At 36.8% G+C, this 25,003-nt stretch overlaps 1 protein-coding gene and 1 long non-coding RNA gene across 2 annotated transcripts; one reads left to right on the forward strand and one right to left on the reverse strand.

Annotated features, from left to right (window-relative positions):
* Positions 1 to 3,038: 3,038 nt before the first annotated feature.
* On the reverse strand, positions 3,039 to 17,467 carry vrk1 (VRK serine/threonine kinase 1). The gene is made up of 13 exons (XM_059520122.1): positions 17,340 to 17,467; positions 16,118 to 16,287; positions 15,963 to 16,018; positions 15,586 to 15,655; positions 14,940 to 15,027; positions 14,683 to 14,791; positions 14,137 to 14,229; positions 9,585 to 9,717; positions 8,727 to 8,847; positions 7,314 to 7,372; positions 5,548 to 5,720; positions 3,417 to 3,510; positions 3,039 to 3,317 (listed from the first exon to the last, which is right to left on the reverse strand). Exons 2-13 carry the CDS (start codon positions 16,281 to 16,283, stop codon positions 3,199 to 3,201), a joined length of 1,281 nt encoding a protein of 426 aa, XP_059376105.1. The 5' UTR covers positions 16,284 to 16,287; positions 17,340 to 17,467; the 3' UTR covers positions 3,039 to 3,198.
* Positions 17,468 to 18,487: 1,020 nt separating this feature from the next.
* Positions 18,488 to 23,989, forward strand: LOC132113185 (uncharacterized). The gene is made up of 3 exons (XR_009425103.1): positions 18,488 to 18,634; positions 19,971 to 20,047; positions 23,842 to 23,989. It is a non-coding gene; the product is annotated as an uncharacterized LOC132113185 (long non-coding RNA).
* The last annotated feature ends 1,014 nt before the right edge of the window (positions 23,990 to 25,003 follow it).

A 25,003-nucleotide genomic window follows, 5' to 3' on the forward strand; every position in this document is an offset into this window, starting at 1 on the left:
TCAGATGCCCTAACAGAAAAGAAAAAAACACAACAAACTAAAAAGTATCAAGTCTGTGATTATAACTAGCTTGGAACTATTATTGACGACCTTTAAATTCTCCATTGTATCACTCCTGCCTGCCAACCGCCTCCTCCCTTTATTTAGATACTAACAGCTCTGAAAGTGGAATTTCTATAAGACAAATGAACGCAACTGTATGCTGAAATATAAAAAAAGCATAACTGTAGTTTCCAATATGCAGCCATAAGTTCCCAAAATCACTTGGCACCGAGAACAGATCTAACATGCTTCTGTACAACAGTAAGTTACATTCAGAAAAAGTAAAATCATGACGTAGTTAAAACTAAAACCCACTTAGCTGTAATTCATGGGGCTTTTTGCTTTTATAAAACAGTTATTCCATATATGTAGTAAGGTTTCACAAAACAATACCGCAAATAAAGCGTAATGTGACCATGCCTGTGAAACCCCCCCCCCCCTTTTTTTTTTACATAAAAGCATCCTTCATAAACATGTAGAACATTCTGTGAAAATAGAACCTTTATAATCTTTAATAATGACTGAGTAAGGCCATGACAAAGACTAAAATCATAGTGAAATTAATGGTTGAAATCAAACTTTGATGCTTATCTCATAATTAGATTTTGAGTCTGGATTTCACAGAAAGGGTCACATATTAACACAAACTTTATCCTCCCGCCAAACAATGTAGTTCCTCAGAAAGGTTTGTGGTTGCCAAGCAACACACAGACATAAACAAAGGTGTATGTTTGTAGAATATTTTACAACAGCTTCGAACACAGCTCAATCAATCAGAGACAATCCGTTTTATAAAAGAAATAAATTTTCTTTATTTCTGTACTAGCAGCTATAAGTGTCATGATCCTTCAAACAATATTCTAATATGCTGATTTGGTGCTCAAGTACAATTTCTTATTGTTATGCATGTTGAAAAGTCTTGTGCTGCTTAATTGTCAGAACTGAGATCCATTTTTTTCATGATCCTTTGATGAAAAAAGTTCTAAAGAATATTTGAAAAAGAACTTTAGTAACAATACAAATGTCTTTACTCTCACTTTTAATCAATTAGTGGATTCTTGGAGAACAAAGATATATATATAAAAAAAAATCATATATAATAAATAGTATAATGGAGAACTTTCTTGCCAGTCCCTAATCCGCAAATTTTCAAGAGTATAGCTAGTCAATAAAAGCCAAAAGTTTCAACCCAAGAGCACAAGTAACCATTAATAACAACCAAACCCCTTCCAAAACATTGAGGAAAGCAGAGAGCCAGTGAAACCTCTGCGTGGAGAAATTATTTTCCAGCATGCAGCCCAAGACAAACTCTGAGAAACTAAAGACAGTGGATATAAACAGGTCAATCAATGGCCACAGTCAGGCCCATCAAGCAGCATGTCCTCCGGTGAGGTACAGGTGGTAATGTTGTGTTTAGGGTTTGCCTCCCCCACCCCCCAGCTGTGCAATCATTATGTACTACTGCCCCCTACTGCGGAGCAATGGCTGTGCGCCCTGAAGGTCAGTGGTGAGGAAGGGGAAGAAAGCACACAGGGGTGCACTTTAGTCCTCACTGTTGGAACAATCAATGCCGGCATCAGCTCAGGGTTCACGCAGCTCCGCTCTGAAAACAAACATTAGGAGAAACATCTTCCGCTTTTACTGTTGCTGGGCCAGCAGAGTCTTAACTAGAGTTAACAAGGCAACCCAGGCTCTCTGGTCTCCCTCAGCAAGGAAACCAGAGATGGTGAAAGGTGGGAGATTGGCCTCAGAAGAGTTCTCAAATGGTCAAATTGGGTATAAAAGCACCAACGAAGGCTTTTTTTTTTTTTTTTTTTATCTGACCTAGAGCAGAAGATGATGGACAACTGCAATAAGCTTAATGTTAAAATAAAGTTCAAACTTGGGGTTTTTGGGAAAATCTCTCTTTTACCCTATGCCTATTACTCGGTTGCATGCACAAAAAAAAAAAAAAAAAAACCTTACAACGTGACTGGTGTAGCCCAATTCAAAACAAATGACTGAGCATAAAAGTTCAAAATATGTTACCAGTTTGAATCAGTCTGAAATGCTATATATCTACAGCTCTTTTCTGATGTTGTATAATTTACGACATTGAACAGATTGATTATTTCTTCATTTGTAAGCAAAACAGACATTCTAAAATCGCAATACAACCAAATAAACCAGAATGTGAATAAGAATCAAATCAAAACCAGAGTTAATCAGGAGATGTGTTCACAATTTTTTATTTATTATTTTTTTTTAAATACACGAGTGAGTTTGTTTCTATCTATTACAAGTGCATTTCCCCAAACTCTTGGAAAACATAATGCTGCTCTTCCAGTCACGACCCTGTATACATGCCATATCTATTATTCATGTATTCTAACCTGTCCTCATCAAATTATTCCTGTCCCCTCAATGTCATATCAATTTTACCGCGATTACAAAGCAAACAATTCAAGATGACATTTGGACCTAAAAATACACTTGCGAATGCTGTCGGTGCGTTATCAAAACCAGCGATAAAGTTACAATGCATAACAAGTGGTGCAGCCACAACTAACTTTTAATGATAGCTCTTTGAAGCCATTTCCTAGCGGAGAACAGGAAGTTAAGAAAGACTCAAGCGAGAGTGACACAGAAAGTAGGACCCAAGTACTAGTCTTTTGTCTCCATCTGATCAAATGGCAGACGAGCGGAAAGGCGAAGAGCCCCCTCACCAAACGCACGTACCCGACTCAGTGGCGTCTCCCACACGTTCACCTGCCTCGATGCAGGTATCAAAGACCAGCTCGCCTCTCCCACAGACGTCGGAGTGCCAGCCGCATGGCGGCTTTCATAGCACAACAACAAGGGGAAAATGTGGCGGGGGAAGAGTCGGGACTCTGAGCTCCTTCAGGGATTTCCTTATCGGGGGCAAAGCAATCCCCCCTGGACCTCATCCGCATAGGCTTGATTATTCAAGGCATTACAAAGGAATGAAAATAACTCACAACTCAAAGCCACTGTCGTTTTTTTTTTTTTCTTCCTTATTTATTATCATTTCACTGCAAGAGAGTGTGCCCAACACCCTGCTAAAGTTTAAGAAAATGCAACCAAAGAGAACAAATACAGACCAGGCAATTTAAAAGATACAAAATGGAAACAACTTGAACTCGAGTGCGAAGAGGATTAAGAGTTCTTCTTAGGCCTTCCTCTGCTTTTCTTCACTGCTGGCTCAGATGAGGCCTGAGCTTTTTCCTTCGCTGGACGCTTTGCAGGACTTGCCATCTTTTTAGCCTCATTCACATCTAAACAGGTTACATATTCAGTTTAAAACACCCAAAACTACTGATATTGATGATAATAAATGAACAGGTCAACCCCTAAAGTCCATAAACATGACTTACCCTTCTTTTGAGGAGCTCGCCTCTTCTTTGCAGGGACGCCTTCGGTTTCATCAGCAGACTGGCCTTTTTCCTCTGCCTTCTTTCGCTTGGGATTCTTCCAATCAAAAATAAAGATGCATACAAGGGAGTGGAAAAGATGGAAGAGCAGTGGTCAATACACTTGGCCTAGAGCAACCTTGGAGGAAGTTCAAATCAAATATTAAGAAGGGACCTTTTGCTCAGTATACACATGAAAACTATTACGTGCACCATGAGCGTTGTGAACGCTTGAGAAAACGTAATTACAATTTAACTTTCCATTAAATCCGTCAAGAACAAATAAAATAATTTGAATGTCAAACGCAATACATGAATTTCTTGACCACCGAATCTGCATTTTAGAATGATTTCTGAAGGATCATGAGACACTAAAGACTGGAGTAAATGCTGCTGAAAATTCAGTTTAGTCATCACAGGAATTAATTACATTTGAAAATATTTTCAATTAAAAAGAGGTATTATAAATTGGATTGCAATAACATTTCACAATATTACTGTACCGTATATAGAATACAACAATACAATATATGTAATATAATTTCATATCACTGTTTTTCACAATATTACTGTATTTTTATCAAATAACTTCACCTTGAATATGAGAGACATTCACTTATTCAAAAACATGAAAAATCCTACCCACCCCACTTTTTGGAACGGCAGTGTATTCTGACACAGTAAATGACTAGTTCAGGGCAGAAAATGGATTTTAATGTTGGGAATTTTTCTTAGAATTCCAAACAATAAAGTTTAGAATAAGTCAATCTATTTGAACAATTTCAATAAAAAAAAAATCATTTTTTTTTTCTCTCTTCAAATGAAAATTCTAGCATAGAAGTCCTCAATTCAAGGAAATCGTACTAACCGAACCAGGGGTTATGAAGAAGATGCACTTAACGACAGCAATCAAATTCTCCCTTTTCTTCACTCAGACTGCATAATGAATGCTCGCCCCTCTCTCGGACTTGAACTATCATCCTTACTAGCCCCCCCCCCTCCACAACACTCCCTCACATTTCCCTTCCATTTTGCCAATTGCTGCCTCATGATTACCATCCAGACCCTGCTGAGCTGAACAGATTGGCTCGATAATTACATACAATAACGGCAGTGGGCAGGTAACCCTCAGCTGGCATGGGCCAGCTCCCTGGTGGCACCTTCCATATGCAAACTGCATTGTGGGAAGCGAGGAGAGTCCGTCCCCTCCCCTGTCATAAGTGCGGCTCGCTGATTGCCGGCCCGCGCCGACTCCAAGGTTACCGTGTCAGCAAATTTGTGATACATTAGCAGGGAATAAACACAGGCACTCAGGACCTGTCTGTGGGAGGAAGAGGAGGGGCCACTGGGATAAACACCCGGGCGCTGGAGAGAACCTGAGATGCAGACGGCTTTGTTGCCAAGAGCTTTTTGTGCCGGACCCCATGAATGAAGCCACAGTCTTATCGCTTTCCCAAAGTATATGCCATCAAGGGCATTTCTGCGGGCTTGGACGGTTTGTTTTACACGAAATACACAAAAGAAACACCACGGCTGCAGAATTCACTTCTAAAGATCATCTAACTTGAAATCCAGACAAAACAAATCAGTTATTAACAAAACCCTTTATTTCAGAGGAGTGAGATCTCATACCACCTTGAGGGTGTTGACTGCAATATAGGATAATAAGCTAAAGACAAATGACATTCCACTATTAGTAAAGTAGAGAGAAAAACTGAAAATAAATATCTAATTCATAACAATATTAACATCAAGACACGGAGGTAAAATGAGGACACGTCTGTGTCGACTGCAAGAAAGAATCCAAATAAGCTCAAGAAACATTTGTTAAAAGCATCACACGTTAATCATATTTGAAAATCAATGCACTCGACAGCATTTCCTACTTACCCGAGCAATTAGTCTTGGATCGTGTGTGGGCATTTTTACATTTGAATCTGCTTTCAACAGGTAAACAAATTATAAGATGTTGAAATGGGCTCGTTTTTAAACGGCGGACTTCAAAAAGGGACTGTCGCAGCATTTTTAATGCGGCGTGAATTAGGGAGTGCGACAGAGGTCGGCTTTTTGATGTTCTATTGAAGGTGGCTCTCACCTTGACGGAGGGCGGACCTGCACCATTGGTCGACGCGCCGAAGTCCAGCTTTTTGTCGTCTGTCGCCCCTATGGTCTTCAGGCCTTGCTGCAAAATTCCTCGCAATTTTGCGTAATCTGGTTTGTCTGTGTATCCGAGAGCCTTGACCTCTTGCATGAACTTCTTCATTTCCTCTAGAAATTAAAAATGACATTAAGCACAACGATTTAATCTTAATGCAAATGGATTTATTTTTCAGACTTGGCAATACAGCTGCACACTGTTAAAGACACTTCTGGGTCAATAAACAAACGAAAAGCATCTTTGTGTGTGATTAAGCGAAAGTTACTTGGATCCTCTGTCTCAAAAGTTCATCTCAAATGAACACGCAGAAGTCCGACGTTAATAAGGTGCACGTATGTTTGTGCGTTTAGCATTGTGCAGGAAAGACAGAACAGTCCCTGTAGGGCAGTGTCTTCACAGCAAGCGCTCACACTTTAACCTTCAGGCTAAGTTTAGAGGAGAGGGGCTGACATTTGTCACTTTGTTCCTTATACTTCTCCACTCACAAACTGTTGTTTACTGTCGGCTGCTAAAATAGTCACACCAAACAGAATTAGTCGTGATGGCCGTGCTAACAGTGCCGCCTCCCATCATCTCGGTGTTGTGATGCGGCGTGTACGCACAAGACAACAGCCTGAGGAGGGATCTCGCCGTCTGCCACGCGGCTGTCACAGGGCTTAAGAACTGCCATCACATCAGCGACTGAGCAAAGGGAGCCAATGACATCTATGATTTTTAAACGACACAAAGAAAGAACGCCCTAAAGTTCTGCAAAAGTACAGACTGCCACACACTGACTGCAAAACTAGGCAATGCAGAGGTCGACAACGGAGAAGGGTGAAAAACATGTTTGTTTAAAAACTTCATCTTTTATTTATTTCATTGTTTTGTGGTGGAAACGTCTATCTGATACAATGTGTTGATTATTGGATGCACGTATACACACATGCGTCCAAAAAGTCAGAAATTAAATTGAAAATATGAGGTAAATAATTTGATTCAGAATCAAAATTGTATTATATTATAATAATATTTCATCGTTTAAGATAATATTTATAATTAAACTATTACTATTTCTATGTAAATTTTTGACATTGGTAATATTTATTGATAAGTATATTATAAAATTTCTTCCAATTTATAAAGCAGCAGCAAAACTAGCATCTGTGGTCAGAGCCACTTTTTTTTGTTGCACCACACTAGACAGATACAGCTTATGTACACTTTTTTTTATATATTTGCTATACATTTCACAAAACAATCTGTCAACAGAAAACGTGTGCATGCATATATATGCTACATAAAAAGCATAAAGCGGTCATGTTTTAGTTTTAAAAAAGTGCGAGAACTTGCTGGGAATTAGCACGGAGCTGATAGATTAGCTTTAATTAAGACTAAATCACCAGGTCCACACTCGTTATCAAGAGAAGAGGCCCTCGCACTCATGTTTGCGCTTCAGAGCTTGAAAGTGCGTCACTCCAATTACTTCTTGGCAGACAAACAAGTAGTAATACTGCAGAATTCACAGGTGCTTCTGCGGTCGCGACACGGTTAAAAAATAAATATACTTAAATCCTATTTAGTAGTAAGAAATTTCCTAAGATTCAATACCATTAACCTACTGTATTACAAACTACTGTATATAACTAATATTTTACAAAGTGCATTCACCTTTTCAAATATATGAACACACAGAACTTAAAAATTGTTCAGTTTTGCCTCACCTGGTATATTTTCTGAAGGAAAACAGCTTTTCAAGAACTCATCGATATTGTCTCTACACCTGAGGAGAAGGATATTTAAAAATGGATTGAAAAAAAATCAAAATCTTAAATGCGTAATTATAATTAAGTATCATTAAATCTAATCCACTGTTATCTGTATAAAGACATTTGCTGTAAGGAAATTAGTTAATTAATTAGTTATACTGCAAAGAGGTATATTAGTTATTCATTATCCCAATAACCATTATCCCACAGCAAATATATATATATTAGGGGTGTAACGGTACGCAAAAATCACGGTTCGGTACGTGCCTCGGTTTTAAAGTCACGGTTCGGTTCATTTTCGGTACAGTAAGGGAAAGAAATGCAAACATTAAACTGCAGGTTATTACTATACACTTTTTTAAAATACTTTTTAATAAAATATATATAAAGTAAAAATAATAAGAAGAAATAAAATACTGCTGCAAAGTTCTCCACTAAATAAAATACTCTGTCTCAAACCAATATCATATAATAAAATATAATGAAAAATATAAATAAATAACTATGATTACAGTGCAGCATTACCAATCCCAGCTTGTAGGCCTGCTTCACCAGAATCGTGCCTGACGCGGCGCTGGCGCGCTGCTGCTGCTGTAGGTGACATAGAGGGAGACCGCCGACAGACCAGGATCTTGTCTTCATGACAACAATATCTATACTTCATGTTGAACATAAATATAAAGCCTACTGATAAAGGACACCGTCAACAGTATTGATGGCGAAATAGACTATGTTTGACAGGTGCAATATTTGAAAATCGATAATTATTAATTTATTTTTTAAATTACATTTATATCCGAATTTGTCAACCTATAGACTTTCAAACATCAAAGTGTCATGAATTAATATGTATTTGTGTACAAAATGACACAAACATTTTCCTATTCTATTTTGCCTGGAAACGCTTCCAACACGCTTGCGTGTCGCGTGAAAAATAGTCGGTTCTATTTCTAGCATGCACGCGTTTTTGTGCGTCTCACGCAGGCAGTCTGCAATATTCTAACCTGTTAACATGGGAGCCGAATTAAAAACGGACACGCCATGATGCTCACGCCACGCAGCCAGTGTGTCGCCGGCCTTCGAATCAGCTGCAGGGCGGGATTTGCGCTGAACGCGGAGACTTCCGCCACTTAATATGTTCGATTGGAAACACGAAAATGTACTTATGTTCCGCGCACAAAATATTGCATTCCGTCATTCGTTACACACGTGCACCGTACCGAAAGCCCTGTACCGAAACGGTCCGGTATGAATACACGTACCGTTACACCCCTAATATATATATATATAGGTAAAATAAGTAGATTACATCTTAGTTCAGAAAGAAGTGAAACCTGAAATGTCTCAAGTGAGGTTGAAAACAGTCACCTGAGTTTGGAGTCTCTGACATACAGTGGGTCCTGAAGTTTGTCCTCCCAGGGTAGACGGCCACAAAGCCACTGGATCATGCAGTAGCCCATAATTTCCAGGTCTCCTCTTCTTGAGGGGGCTGAAATGTAATGTACATTTATCAGAGGCTATTTTAAAGAGTAGCCCACCTTTGTGGTATTCAATGCAAAGTACCATTACAGCAACATTTAAAAATAGGACTGTTCTTCATAACTTTCTGTTACAATGTGACATACTACACAACACTTAAACATGTACTACCTGATCCTCTAGGGCAGCAGTTCTCAATTCCAGTCCTCGTGCCCCACTGCTCTGCACATTTTGTACGTTTCTCTTAGCGCTTCAGACGTTTGTTCTATTTGAACGTAAGCGCCCTGCGAAGTGGACATCACGGGATATTCCGCCATGATTCCAGTTCGAAGCGAACGTATATGTTCCAATTAAAGTGCATTGAAGTGTGTGAGACGTGAATTTAAATTGCATTTATTTACAGAGGTATATGATGTCACAGTTGTCCTTGTGTAAAGACGCTGCGCAGCACAAATCAGTGAATGAATGTTCCGAAGTGAGGTAACTTCCAACAGATTTCCCCTGCTTACGGAGTAGGGAGCAATGAACAATGGAAACACAGTTCATGTACGGAGTTCACTTCTAACGAGCTGATTATCTGAATCAGTCGTGTTAACAAAGAAAGATGTGCAAAATATGCAGAGCAGTGGGGTGCGAGGACTGGAATTGAGAACCGCTGCTCTAGGGGTTCAGGCCACATGGATTCAATAAGGCCTAAAGTATGAACTTTAAGAGTGACCAATAGAACTGACTATAACAATTTCTTACCGACTCCTTTGTGCGCATCAATACTGGTGAACTCGATGGTCCCGTCATGACACCTCTTTGGGTCTTCTTTGTACTCCTTTGGCACTCCTTCTGGAGAATATCTGTAGGCCAATCCATAATCCACTAAATATACCTGGGTTAAAAAAAAAAAAAAGTAAAATGCTAAAACAATTATAGGAAGAAAGAAAATTGACTGGGAAATAAATTATTTCGAGATTTAACACTCAAGATAATAAAGTCAACAATAACTTGAAGATTACTACAAACTAGAAAAAAAAGTTTGTTGAGACAAACTTTAAGTTGGCTTGAGAAAGCCTTACCAGAAAGCTTGAAGAAGTTTAAAGAAGTTAGAAGTTTATAGTTTAAAGTTAGATTGATAGATTAGTTGAAAGAAAGAAAGATATATTAGTTAGAAAGAATGACAGATAGATTAGTTAGAAAGAATGATATAGATTAGTTCAAAAGAAAGAATGTTAGATAGATTCGTTTGACAGAATGCATGCGACTAGCATGTTGCTAGCATGATTAACATGTTGCTAGCATGTCGCTAGCATTTTTCTAACATGATTAACATGCTGCTAGCATTTCGCTAGCATGTTTCTAGCATGATTAGCAAGTTACTAGCATATTGTTAGCATGACTAGCATGTCGCTACAATGTTTTTAGCATGACTAGCATGTTGCTGGCATGTTTCTAGCATGATTAGCATGCGAATAGCATGTTGTTAACATGACTAGCATGTCGCTACCATGTTTCTAACATGTTTCTAGCATGATTAACATGCTGCTAACATGTTTCTAGCATGATTAGCAAGTTACTAGCATGTTGTTAGCATGACTAGCATGTTGCTAGCACGACTAGCATGCGACTAGCATATTGTTAGCATTGTTTCTAACATGATTAGCATTCGACTAGCATGTTGCTAGCATATTATCATAACTAGCATGTTGCTAGCATGTTTCTAGCAATGATTAGCATGTGACTAGTATGTTTCTTACATGATTAGCATGTTGCTAGCATGTTTCTAACATGATTAACATGCGACTAGCATGTTGCTAGCATGATTAGCATGTTGCTAGCATGTTTCTAGCATGATTAGCATGTCGCTAGCATGTTTCTAGCAAGATTAGCATGCGACTACCATGTTTCTAGCATGTTTGTAGCATGATTAGCATGTTGCTAGCATGTTTCTAGCATAATTAACATTCGACTAGTATGTTTCTAGCATGTTGTTACCATGACTAGCATGTTGCTAGTATATTTCTAGCATGATTAGCATTTGACTAGCATGTTTCTAGCATGATTAGCATGTTGCTAGCAAGTTTCTAGAATGACTAACATGCGACTAGCATGTTGCTAGCATGTTTCTAGCATGACTAGCATGCGACTAGCATGTTTCTAACATTAGCATGTTGCTAGGACAGACAGACAGACAGATAGATAGATAGAATGGTAGTTTAATTGAGTCTAGGGCTTCAGGGAGTTTAGATTTGAATTTTTGGCTTGTGCACTAATGGGCCACCGTAGTCTTGGCTCAATTTGAGCTCTCTGCAATGTAAGTCTATGGGGTTTTTATGATTTTTAATATTAATTTTTAAGAAAACAAAGTCAAATCAGTCTGAAAAGATATAGCACACCAAGTCAAAACAGTCTGAAAGTCTGACATGAGTTTGGAGTTTGTAGAGTTAAAGCTCTAGGAGGAGTTAGAGTTGCAAAATTTTGGGTCAGAAGAATAAGAAAAAGAAAAATAAGTTTAAATAGGATTTCAGTAAGTTGGCTTTCTCAAGCCAACTTAATAAATCACATTTGAAACTGCAAACAGTTTGATTGCCAATTAGCAGTATGTGCCACTTATAAAAGAGATCTGACAATTAGCACTTTGTTTTCAAAGCAACAGGAACCAGTTAACGGAGTTCCAAAGATACCAAAACAGACTGCACAAATTGCAGGTGCACCTATTAACTCCGCAAAAAGTGCAAAATAATTTGATGTGTCCAGGTAGAGTGTCTCAGGAATACCTGCATAGGCCAATTTGCAACAGTGAAGATTAACAGCTCACCTACAGTGACAAACATCACAAACAAAAAAAAAAAAAGAAAAAATAACCTTTTTAACTAAATTTGTCATGAGGTGTGCAAAGCTGGGGCTGATTAGAAACTGCCATCAATACCCAACGCGCAAAAATATTATCAAGAACACAAAACTGTCCTCCCTACATTCTTAAATTACAAAACAGGTATTCAGGCCTTGAAACAAATTCATTCAAGTGCTTACAGAATGAACCATCTGACGGGCTAAACATCATTTTATAATTACTTTTAGTTGTTCATTTAGTAACCACTTGGATGGACTTGTGAGTTTACTCTCTGAAAGATTTTTCAGACTGATTCCAACTGCTAACTTATGAGTTTAAATCTTTTGGAATAATATGTTAAAATAACCATTCATAGGAGTTATTCACATTCAGTCCAGAATTCAGTGTTCTAAAGTTAATGGATGGGTCTTTTTTTTTTATTTTTTTTATAAACAACCAAATCCCCATCACACACAAACATTTCAAATAGATTCTATACTGCTTTTAGTTAAAATAATAACATTTTAAAGGGGTCATATGATGCAAATTCATGCTTTCCTTAGGAGTGTTACAAGCTGTTTGTGCATATGTAAGATTTGTAAAGTTACAAAAATTTTGTCTCAAACCCGAAGAGATATTTTGTCTGAAAGTTAAGACTCATCTACGCCTTCCTAAAATGCCTCATTCAAACATTAGGGTTCATACATTTACCAATATCACATCACTGAATACTGTCATTTGTTCATTCAATATTATCAGTTCAACCTAATACCTGTAATTTTGTTTTGGAAATTGGTCTACAGAATTAAGGTACAAAAATATATGAAAATTTAACAAAGTGTAAATTAAAAAAACAGATTAAAGTTATTCAGTCGAGAGCAGCAAGTGACTTTCTGTCTTTTGTTGTTTAACATTAATGACCCAATAACATAAGGGCCCGTATTTTAACGATCTAAACACACAAAGTGTAAAGCGCACACGCAGGTGCACTCGGGGCGTGTCCAAATCAACTTTTGCTATTTTAACGATGGAAAAGCGGTTGGCGCGCCCGGGTGCATGGTCTTAACGGGTTGTCCCTATTCTCTTAATGAATAATTGGTGTTTTTTGGGCATAACGTGCAATAAACCAATCAGAGTCTCATCTTCCATTCCCTTTAAGAGCCAGTTGCCATGACGGATTTGATATTTACACAGCGGAATTTTGGCAAGTGCAAAGACAGAACGCGTCTCCGAGATGAAACGGAGCTGCTCGTGTGTGAGCAAATAGATAGCCTAATTCTGATACATGCGATGACTATCCATTACGTCGTGTAGGCATTTATATATATAGGTTTGAGTTGGTCTATGGCGCAGTCTATTTGAAAAAGTCTTGTATTGCAACGTGGAGCAGCTCTAGTGCATGTGAGATGGGCCAATGAGAAGCCACTTCTGGCGCTTTTTAAACTGCATGGTACAGCAAAGATTTGTGAAATAAAATTGGTTTATTTATTTTTCCAAAACTTTTTCAGGCCTTGAAATTCCATGACCATACGAACCCTCAAAACATGCCCCAACAAATCTACGTGACTGCAAAGGAAGATTTGCATAACATTGCCAAATGTACACTCAAACAAAGAAGCTGTAACTTTTATTCTACCATAGTACTGTTGTCATCGCCGCCATGTCGTACGGAGGCATAACATTTCACACATTTGAGGTATTCAGCCAATCACAATGCAATGGATAGCTGGCCAATCAGAGCACACTACGGTTTCAGAACAATGAGCTTTGTAAAATTCAACGTGTTTCAGAAAGGCAGAGCATAGGGGAACAACAATAATGTATGGTATGTGGAAATTAATGTGTTTTTTAACCTTAAACTGCTTAAACACTGCATTACACCAAATAATGTTATTTTTAGCAACATCAAATGATCAAATAATCTTTAAGCATTTCTGTAATTTAATCAAAACTCAGTGCATGTTATACACACATTAATAAAACACAAACATGCATGTATTCAGAGGCAAAAAGAACACCCGTCCAATTGAAAGAAAAAAAAAGGATGCTCAGAGTCAACAAGTAAGCAGCGACTAATCCCAAGAGGCCGAGTTTTAAATTGTGACTTTAAAAATAGCAGCTTAATAATACATCACTGATACATTATTAATCTTCAAATTAAATATTTGCCCCTTCCCAGCACCCAAACCTTATTTGCTAGAGACAGCTTCAATACTGTCTCTAATCTCTCCAGTTTATGAGCCGCATTAAAGGCTTAAATTGTTTTGCTTTTTTTCTCCACCCAAATCTCATTAACAGATGGAAAAAAAAATAACAAGTAGTTTCTTATATTACAAATCACTGGTACCCCAATTAAAAGGAGCAGGAGCTCTGTATAGTCCTGCAGTGTACACACACTGCCTTCTACTTCTCTAAAGTTATAGCCGTACAGCCATGGCAACAGAGATCTGTTAAACATTTGGAAGGCCTGAAACAAACCTTATTGGGATTGGTGTAAGACAGAAGGAGGTTGGAGGCTTTGATGTCTGCATGCACATATTCATGGTCATGGATGTACTCCAGAATGTCAAGCTAGAGAGATGAAAGATGTTAGAATATGAGATTTTATAATAATACAGGAATATATGATTTTCTCCCACTGCCTGCAAAGCCACAACAGTCACTTGAAAAAAAATCTATGCATATGTAAATGGCCTTCATTTAAATTTTATAGCTATAAAATGTATTTGTATTTATATGTTGAATAATTATTAGTATTTTATTCTAAATATGAGTGACCTCCTGCATTACTCACATATTATAACACATTTGGGTTGTGAAATAGATTAATTTTGGATGACATATACATATGTGAAGTGGCCATATCTACAGTGACATTTATAACATTAATGATTTGCTTTGTCAAAGGAAAGTACAAGACTACGGTCTTAGTTGTCAACTAAAAAAAAAAAAAACTAATAATAATAATAACTTGGTGGACCATTCAAATTTTGCCACAGATTGCTACTTTTAGAAGAAACCTACAAGTCTGAGTCCCAGCTGAAGAACCAGTTTCCTTGGAAATTTCTTTTCATTTCCCTCAAACTTCTTCTGTAGGTCCATTCCAAATCGATCCATGACCATAAATCTGTACCTGTCATAAACATTTAGGTAAAATCATCATACTTGGCCTTGTTGCATACTCAAAAGATTAAAAAATAAAAATAAAAAAAAACATTCCTACAAAAATCATTAAAGATGTCATGTAATACTTTAGAAAACAAGTGTTTTTTTCCTCCTACCTCTTACTGCCTTTCTCATGAAAACCAGAGCCCCAATATTTTGGAACTCCCAAATAGTCCATTTTCCTTGACTTCATCCAAGCACCAACTGATTAAACATGTAAAACATTCTATCACAAACAGGATTCACAACATATTAACTATTCCACTTCAAACTGAAATCAAGAGACGCTATAGTGTTTTAAATCAGTTCTAAAACGACTAAGTGAGATTATCACAATAACCGTTTAATGCAATCAAATTCATAAATTAAGTTGGTAAAAATCATTCAAAACTTTTATTCTTTAAACTTGTTGATGCTCAAAGTAATATAAGAGTATTCCTCAGGAACCAAACTGCAAGTGTGCCGCAAGTAATCTGCTGGTGGGACAAATATTTACCAACATTACAATATTTCAATGAATAAAACATGAGCATCCCTTAGTAATATAGCAGTTAATTGTCAAGGGAGACTGACATTTGGATTGTTATTAAATAAAGCGCAATGCTGTGGCCTTGGGGCAGCCATAAGAGCCACCAAAGGCAGAGAGTTGTGGTTTGTCTGTCTCCATGAGGCCTCTTCTTTAATTAAAAGAGTTGCTCTTCGACTTTTTTCATACTGGCTCTTCATGCATATGAGGGTGTATTTGTAGTCACAAGGTCATACTTAGATCGGGTTTGGCAGCTCGCATGTAGAACTTCAGTTCAGAGAAGAGAGGGCCATTGTCACTAGGCTCCTGCAAGACACAGTAAAAAATTATCACCAAAAATAACTGACATTTACAATGAAATATAAAAACGTGAACGCACATGCATTTAAAAAAGCAGAGCAGAGGGAAAGTATACATCCATTATCACACTTCCATGCAATGTTATTTCACCAAAGCACTACATTTTATTTAGTTTGCTTGTAAAATGTAAACATTTGTTTACATTCCCATACAAAGGTTGCTAGGGCATTGCTGGACGGTGGCTTACTAGCCCAAGTCTTAATGATATTATGGTCTTCAATGCAAGTCATACTCTTCAACAAAAGTCCCTTACCACTTTAATGACATAAGGTGCATCAGAACCAACAGATCCTGAAGAGTCTGCATTTGCTAAAAGATGTATGAAAGATTTACATTTGAGCAACTGATAAATAAAACAAAATAAAGCATTAGGACTTCAAAATTTCCGACAGCTTTTTTTAATCTTACCGAGATACAGCAGGCCAAAACCTCCCTGCCCCACGGCTGATCCAAGCTTCCATTTTTTCTTTGCATTATCCGTCAGAACTTCTCCAGGTGGGAATTCTTCAGCCAGTTTCCTTTTGGCTGGAGCTCTCGCTTTCTTCGCCCCATCTGCCTTGGACTTTGGTGGCATTTTACTAAATAATTTTCAAAAGGGAAACACAAGTTCTATTATTGAACTAAAATTGGGAACTTTAGGTATACTGAATAATTTGGGAAAAAATAATTTTAGACAACACTATTCATAAATATATTAGCAATATTACTCTATAGTAAATAATTAACATTATTTAAATTGTCTAAATGTAACCATTTCTGTGCATTTGCATGACCTTTTAAGATTTTAAATTTCTTTATGACTTGACCAGCCCTGGAAATCACATTTTTGAAATTCTCTGCCATGTATATATGTTCTACGATCACAGCAACCCTGTCAGTTCCACACATTTGCTTAGGTTAGTGATTGATTAAAAAAGTGCAAATCCTTAAATTCCTTCTTTTTTGGTAAGAAAAAAAAACAGATGGAATTAAAATAATTCAAAAAGTTTAATGTAGTTTTACACTTCTCCATAAAATCTGGACCTGATTATCAGATGTAGTCTCTTCATATTTCATTACAGATATATAAACTTTAGCTACACTGAACATTCGTGTTTTCTTAGATAGAGGCCTACTAGTTACACTACAAGTACAAACAAGAAACATTAATACTAGGGTGTGTCTTATTCTGTTTTATTATTGACATAAAAAAGTACATATTTTTGAGATTTTCAGCATCACAGACGTATTAGCACAAGCACTACAGCTGATGACAAACTCAGTGAAACATTGTGATATGGAAACAGTTTGAATTTGCAGTCATACCAATGACGCTTTTTGTTTCACTTTTACAACACAGGCACTATAAGCTGTGGTTTCAGTTTGTTTATGTGATACAAGTTTCTTAAGAGTGATAAAACGTGGTTAATGTCCCACGTAATCAATGAGAGGAACATTGGGTTGTTGATATTGTATTTGAGGGGGAAACTGTAACATGCCGATCAACTATTTCACTTGCTATGCTAGCACGATTAGCTGCCTTATTATGGCTGTTTATTACAACAGAGCCGAGTATTTGTCCTCATAATCGGCTATTAAATGCACAGGAACATTATTCTTAATTAAAGCAGATCAAGAATATTCTACTAACCTTTCCGTGTATAAGTGGCAGGTTGCAAACAGCTCTTCCTCTCCAAAGTTCCCGCAAAACTGCTCATCAGTGTGAGGCTCATCGAACGTGATTGGTCAGAAACAAGGCTGCGTGATTCCTGGTCTTGCAATGCCTCATGGGATATGTAGTTTTATACTCTTTTATTCACAAACAGTTAACAATGGTTTTATTATCATTATAAAAATAAAAATTTGGGGGGGAATGCAACAAAATATCATTTATAAACATTACACTATAGCAAACGTGTCTCTTTTTTTCTTTCTTAATAGGTGACTATTACATCGTCTTAGGTTAAACTATGTTTTCAGAGGTGGTGGAAATCAGGAAGTAAAAATTATTTCTCATAAAGCTTTTTATAATATTACTAGTGGATAGTAGAAAAAAAAAAAGTCTACTTTTAGATACAGATTTTAAACATTATCATTTATATTTTAAGGTGCATATATATATATATAGCCTATATATTTAGTTTACATTTAGAGCTTGTCATTGTCTCTCATAAACAGTAGCCTATAAAAAACATGTAATTTTTTTTTAATGAATGGACATTATACATTCATTTTAATCATTAAACACAATACAGTGCAAAATTTATAATATAGATTCAACAATCAATCAGGGCAAATCCTTCATACTAAGTACACAATACGTTGTGCCCTATTTTTACAGTATTTTTAGAGTACTGTTTTACATTTAATGTGAGTTAGCATTAAGTAGCTCTCAAAAATATTTTAGGCTCCATTTCCCCATGTGCATATTTGATGTTGACTTATATGGAGCTGTACTAGTGTTGACAGGCATATAGTTTATGAATAATTGATTATGAGATATCCTATAACAGTTTTGTAGAAGTGCTATGCTGTGAGTTTAAGTTTCCTTTTGCCTATAGTGACTATTAGGCTACAAAATAACAACACAATTCACAGAAGCAAATTTTGGAGGACATTTCATGGTTTGTTTTCTGTCGCAATGAGGGACAGATAATGTTTCCAGAGATGTTATTACACATGAAGGATTTTATAGTTCAGAGGACTGACGTCTGAGCTAATGGGACGTCTGACATAGAAAAACATGACATCAGAGATGCATATTGATGGAAATTTTGGTTAATCAACTTTGTAGGACATCGCTCATAGCAGAAGAATGACAGGGCACTCAGAGGAAGAAGCAACATCTCAGTCCGTGAAGGAGGGCAGAAAAAAACGTGTATCATTTCCCCGCAGATGAGCAGATAGTGTCTGACTTTGTGGAGAGAAGGGCTGAACTTCAAGAGGGTGAGATGGTGCTGATGTTATGCAGACGGCCTCTTCAGATGTGCTCGTGTTTATTCATGTAACATCATTTGTCACAAAAGCAAAAACAACATTGATTGTTGTGTGAGATATGGTCAGTTTGATGTTGGTTTTTTATGTTTCTGAAAGAAATCCCTTACGCTCCCAATCCTGAACTTATTTGCTACATTAAAATGCATAAAAAAATAACTGTTTTCCATTTAAATATATTTTTTTATTTAATTGATTTTAAATGTAATTTATGTGATGGCAAAGCTGAATTTTCAGCAACTATTGGTCATGACCGTCACGTGATCCTTAAAAAATAATTCTAATAGGCTGATTTGAGCATAAAATTTCATTAATTTCTTATTATTATCCATGTTGGAAACAGTTGTTCTGCGTAAAATCTTTGTAATGGCTGTTTTTGTGTGTGAGTGTGTAAAAATGTTAATATTTTCATTTTTCATATTTTCAAAAAATTTCACTTTGGATGCGATTAATGTCTTAACAGCACTAATATATATATATATATATATATATATATATACATAGACACACACGCACACAAAGTTCTGGCATGAAACTCTAGATGGCACAGTCCAATAGATCTACCTCAAAATGACATTATGACATCATTATCACATGGCACAGCTGATTGGTTCTCTCTTGTATCGGTAGCCAATGAGCTCGATGCTCAACATTCAAATATTTGGCATTGTTTGCTGTAGCAGTAGCAGCTCACTTCAGAAACTCTCCACCTTCCCCAGCTCCACCTGCATAGATCTGTTACGGGGTAATCATGTATGCTATGGGGGTTATTCATGTTATATGTACAGCAGCAATATTCCTTACACACACACACACACAAATATATATATATATATAAGTGAATAGTGACATGACACACACATAGCAGTGGGCAGCCATTTATGCTGCGGCGCCCGGGGAGCAGTTGGGGGTTCGGTGCCTTGCTCAAGGGCACCTCAGTCATGGTATTTTGATAAATTAAATGCATCCTTGATGAAGAAAAGTATTAATTCATTTTTATAATGAATCTGAATTCTTTTTTTTTTTTTATTGAACCTTACTTTTTTTTATTGAATGTGCTTACATTTTTTATCAAAATTAATATATAGAACATACAACAACTAAAATATTGTAATGTAAATAAAATAAAATAAAATATTTATTTTCCTCATATATGTCAGGGAGCCAATTTATTTCTATCTTTCTTTTTTTTTTTTTGTTAATATAATGGAATATAAATTTCATATTTTTGAAGTGGCTCTAATATGTTTAACATTTGTTCTGTTTTAACTGACTGTCTCACTGACAGATATAATTCTGGCCTACAAGCAGAGCTGTGAAAAGCACCATGTGAAACCAAACCCAAAGGCTCTTGATCAATTAAAGGTACAGTGGAGTAGCATGCATTAATACACACAGCACTTCTCATGCTTTGATTTCTTGCTAATATTAGGTTATTTGTGCAGAAGATTTGGTTTGCAATAGCTATGTGTAATGAACATTATTTGGTGAAAATAACTTTGAAATTAAAGAAAGAAAGAGGATGAAAAGAAAAATAAACACATTTTAATCCCTCTTAGGGAGAAGGTTAATTAGCCAACCACATTTTATTGAACTAAAAAAGCAAGACAATAACAAACAGGTAAATGAAAGGAAATGAAAAGCGCACACACACACTCATACGTGAGCATGCATGCATAATTCAAGCTCTGCACTTACTTATTTCACTTTGACCAGCAACGTTAAGAGCATCGGTTTCTCTTCTGCATAAATTTACGATTAGATCAAGGAGAATTATTTGTGGAAAATTAGGACTTAGCATTGCTTACATTAAACACACTCTCAGCATTATCTCCATGCCGCTAATGAACCCCACTGCTTTTAAAAGGAATGTAGGTGGTCCCCCTAAAAGGGTGAAATATGTATGGTTTAGCAGGAGCTAAAAGGAAGGATATTTAGTTGAGGACTGCTTATGAATGTCTAATAAGAGAATGCTAAATGAAATTTGCTGCTTAAAGAGCATATTTATCAAATTAGGTGGGTTTTTTTCCCAGGCAGGATCATCCCTAGAGGATGTCTGTTGAAAACTATTTAAAGCTTTTATTGCACCCGTGGGCTTTCTCTTTTCTTTGATTTTTTTGAAGTGGGTAAAATAGTATTGCTTTTGGTTACATCGTCACAGAAGAGGTAAACAAACAAAAGGCTTGTATGAAGGACCCTAGACCCCCTTGTTTCAACACTGGCTAACTGCTTAAAGGAACTGCTCACCATTAAAAAAAAAAGAAATGCACAAAATTTACTACCAAAATGTAGATTAGTTTGTTTCTTCATCACAACAGATTTGGATAAATTTAGCATAACATCACTTACTCACCAATGAATGATCTGCAGTGAATGGGTGCCATCAGAATGAACGTTCAAATAGCTGGTAAAAACATAATAATTCACGTCTCCAGTCCATCAATTAACATCTTGTGAAAAGCAGCTACAAATAAAGTGTTTTCAACTTCAAACCATTGCTTCCGGCTAAAATACGTCCTTGATTCATAGTATTGTTTTCTCCAGTGAAAATGTTGACTTGTCTGAATCAGGAGAGAGATATGCACAAGCACTATTTACAAGTGAAAACAGTTCTTAACAAATATTTTGGTGGATTTTGACAACAGGGGGTGAACCTTTCACTGAAAGAAGCAACACTGCGTATTATGGGCTGCGTATTTTAGCCACAAAGAATGGTTTATTAAAATGCATTAATAATGGAATTCTTTCTTCCAAACATGCAGCACTGTAACTTTATAAGACATTAACTGGAGTCGTATGGATTACTTGTGTATTATTGTGATTTTTTTTATCAGCTATCTGGACTCTCTTTCTGACGGCACCCATTCATTGCGGAGGATCCATTGGAGAGCAAGCGATGTCTTGCTAAATTTCTCTAAATCTGTTTCGACAAAGAAACAAGCACATCTTGGATGGCCTAAGGGAGAGTACATTTTCAGCAAATTTGTATTTTTGGCTGAACTATTCCTTTGAAGAATTATTATTATTTTCGTTCTCATTATTCTTTGTTTAGCGTTGTACGTTTGGTCTAGAAGTTTCTTGTTCAAAGTTTTCCATGTCCACTCCGTCTCAGAACACACAGAAACTTCTTGATACGAGTTACTATCCCAGGGGCTTGTAAATGAGTAACGTTTGTTGAAGTGTAACCGCCACTGAAGTGCAAATCCTGTCGGAGGTGGTGGCAATTGCAGAATCAGAAAATAACAAAGAGAAAAGACTTACAGAAGCACCCCATACAGTATGAGTGCTCGCCTCAGAAGCTAAGGAAGCGTCATCAAACGATTCAGCATTTCATCTCCCTGCAGGATAAGGCGTAGATTTTGTGAGAAGTTTGTATTTCAGACTGAACCGTCCTCCCATTAGAGCGAATGCAGAGCTGCAGAGCTCCCCAAAAACATCCTTGCTCCCAGCCTGACTCTGTCAAGCTGCTTAGCTGTGAGCGCTGAACATTCATCAGAAAGCCACAGAGTGTCTGAAGAGAAAAAACTGTCCTCCCCCCAATACGGAGTGGAATTTCACAATCTCTCACATCTAAACACCGTAGAGTATAAATAACTTTACCACTTTTAATCTTTAATGTCCACCGCATCCTCTCGACTGTGAGGATTCGCAGTGATTTCTTTCTTTATTGCATGAAATAGGCATGTAAATAGGCATTTCCTTGCCAACCGTCTGGAGATGCAACACTGCAGTCACCATCCATGTAGCCAATCATGTTGTTTTTGAGGCTAGTTATTTATCATTTTCTATGACAAGCACCAAATTGTTCTATTAAATGTCTTCTTCTTTTTCTGACTCTGGTGCTGATGAAGAGGCAGGGAGACAGCGTAACAATTTTAAAACTAAAAAAATTGTGTACATTACCATTTTGCTAATGATAAATTAAGTTATTAATTTTGTCTATGCTCTTTCTAGACACTGCAGGTTTAATTGCTAATTGTTAACTGGGAATGAATATATTTGCATATTAATTAGATCCCAATTTACATTTTTAATTTGCTGCCTTCAAAAGGGTGTGAGATAAAAGGTCGTGTTATTTTAAATAATTTATCCTTTATTGCAGAAAAGATGCTGAAAGGAAAATGTGCGGCTGATTTTAATCCCTGAGAGCTTTTACTGTATAAAATGTTTCGAAATAATTTTTTTTCAACTAATTAAATGAGGAAAAAAGGAGAAATATATGCTCTCAAACAGTTGCTAATACAAAGCCACCCAGACTGCCAAACACTGGAGTGGGTCTCCAGGAGTCTTTGAGTGAAGAATTGGAAATGCACTTGAGATGCCGTCTGTGGAAGTCAAGTTTATAAGCTGTGTCCCGTTCTGCCTGGAGGAAGCAAAGCTCTTTTTATCACTTCATTTTGTCCTCTCCCTCCTGACACATCAATGCATTTTGTACTTTGTCATTTCATTTTCCTCAAAACACAGCACAGAACATAGCTTAGCAGCGAAGGGCTTCAGAAGTTTCCACATTTATTAAGATGGAAAACATCAAACAAAGAAAGAGAGGTACAAAAGCATGGCCTTAAGTCAGCGTTGTCGAGACTTTTCTTTCGGAATAATATTAAACTGTGGTAGTGTTCGTTCGCACATTGCGATGCTTAATTTGTTTTGCTCTAAACGCAAAATCCCATATGACGTCCTGTTCGTGTTTACAGCAGGTTGACTGAGGGACTTCATCAGTCCGTTGCCTGATAGATGCTAACTGCCATCTGCTAGCTACAGTCTAGCGGCAAGATTGCCAGATTGAGCTCAAATGATCTGCGCTGTGACGTACTTGAAATCAACATAAACTGTTTGGTGTCACTTTCAAATGTTGATGATACGTTTCGTTTGAGGTATATTAGTGACGGTACAATTACAGGATTCACAAAATACATTCTAATACCTTTCGCATCTCACATGCTTTCTTATTAGTGGACTAAGTGAACTCTGTGATGTATAGAATTGGGACCTAAATGTAATGTTTAATTAGAGACCATTGCGATGAGCATTTAAAAAATGTTTTTACTTTTTAAAAACTTGAAAAATTACTTATTTTTCTCATGTATTTTGAATTCAATATTAAGTACAGAAGTGCAGGCATCTATTGATTTTGATATGTCTTTCTCTTTTTCATACAGCAAATTACTTGTGTTACTGACAGAGCCAGGTGTTTTGACCTGTCAGGTAAGTTCAGTAATTCACTATTTATTATTTTGCTATCCCCCTGAACAATGTTATTGGTTTTTTAAAGCTAAACATCACCAGAAAAATCCCCCAGCGCTATTATTTCACCTGAGGCGCTCATCCCTTCATCCATCCAGGTATTCCAGCTTTATTCATCTTTCCATCAGCACGTATTTGGCATCACTAGTATGACCTGCTGTAAACGCTCTACTGCGCGATCCTAAAACAAACAGAAAATCTTTCAAATTCATAGACACAACTCTGGGAGGGAGATGCACACCAACCGTGACAGCATAATGGAAGGTTCAAACATGCATTTTAGCAATCAGATGTTTTGTTTATCTTTCCTTCCGTTGTAAAACTAGGGTAATTTGCCCTTTTGTGCTGTGCTAAAATGTGGAATCACTTATAAGTGTATTTGTTTTAAGAATCTATGGGAATTATGGGGCCATAAGAACATGTAGCCATAACTGGTTTCATTCACTCAGAATTGTAAACACCCCCCCCCCCCCCAAACGTTTCCATTTTTATGGAACATGATATAGAAGAAATTAACATTCACACACAGAGACTTTGTCTCAAACAATAGTTTAAAGTCCCAGATTAATAGTGTTGTTCCAAACTCCATCATTGGTTAATAACATTGGATAATGTTATTAAAGGTTTCAGAGAATGTTTAACTATAAATACATTGAAATGAAATAAATTCAGCTTTCCCTATGAAAAAAAAAAGTTAATTAAAATTAGGTTTGCAAAACGATTAATCGCAATTAATCACATTCAAAATGAAAATTTATGTTTACAGCCGAGTGTGTACTGTGTACATGTATGAGTGTGTATTTATATATGCATAATAAATATACATAGTACAGTACTCACACATATTATGTAAACATAAACTTTTATGTTGAATGCGATTAATCGTTTTGCAGCCTTAATTAAAATATACAAAGTAACTGGCTTGGCAGGAAGATGAACACTGCAAGAATATTACATAATAATATTCATAATGAAGTCTTCTAGGTAATTTTGACTGCAGTGTATAAGTGAAATGCAAGATGAAGGCAGTTTTGCTTGAATAAAAATGCAGGGGGCGAGTTCTACTGTACTATGTGG

The sequence above is a fragment of the Carassius carassius genome, chromosome 32 (genome assembly GCF_963082965.1).
Source record: "Carassius carassius chromosome 32, fCarCar2.1, whole genome shotgun sequence".
Lineage (NCBI taxonomy): Eukaryota > Metazoa > Chordata > Actinopteri > Cypriniformes > Cyprinidae > Carassius > Carassius carassius.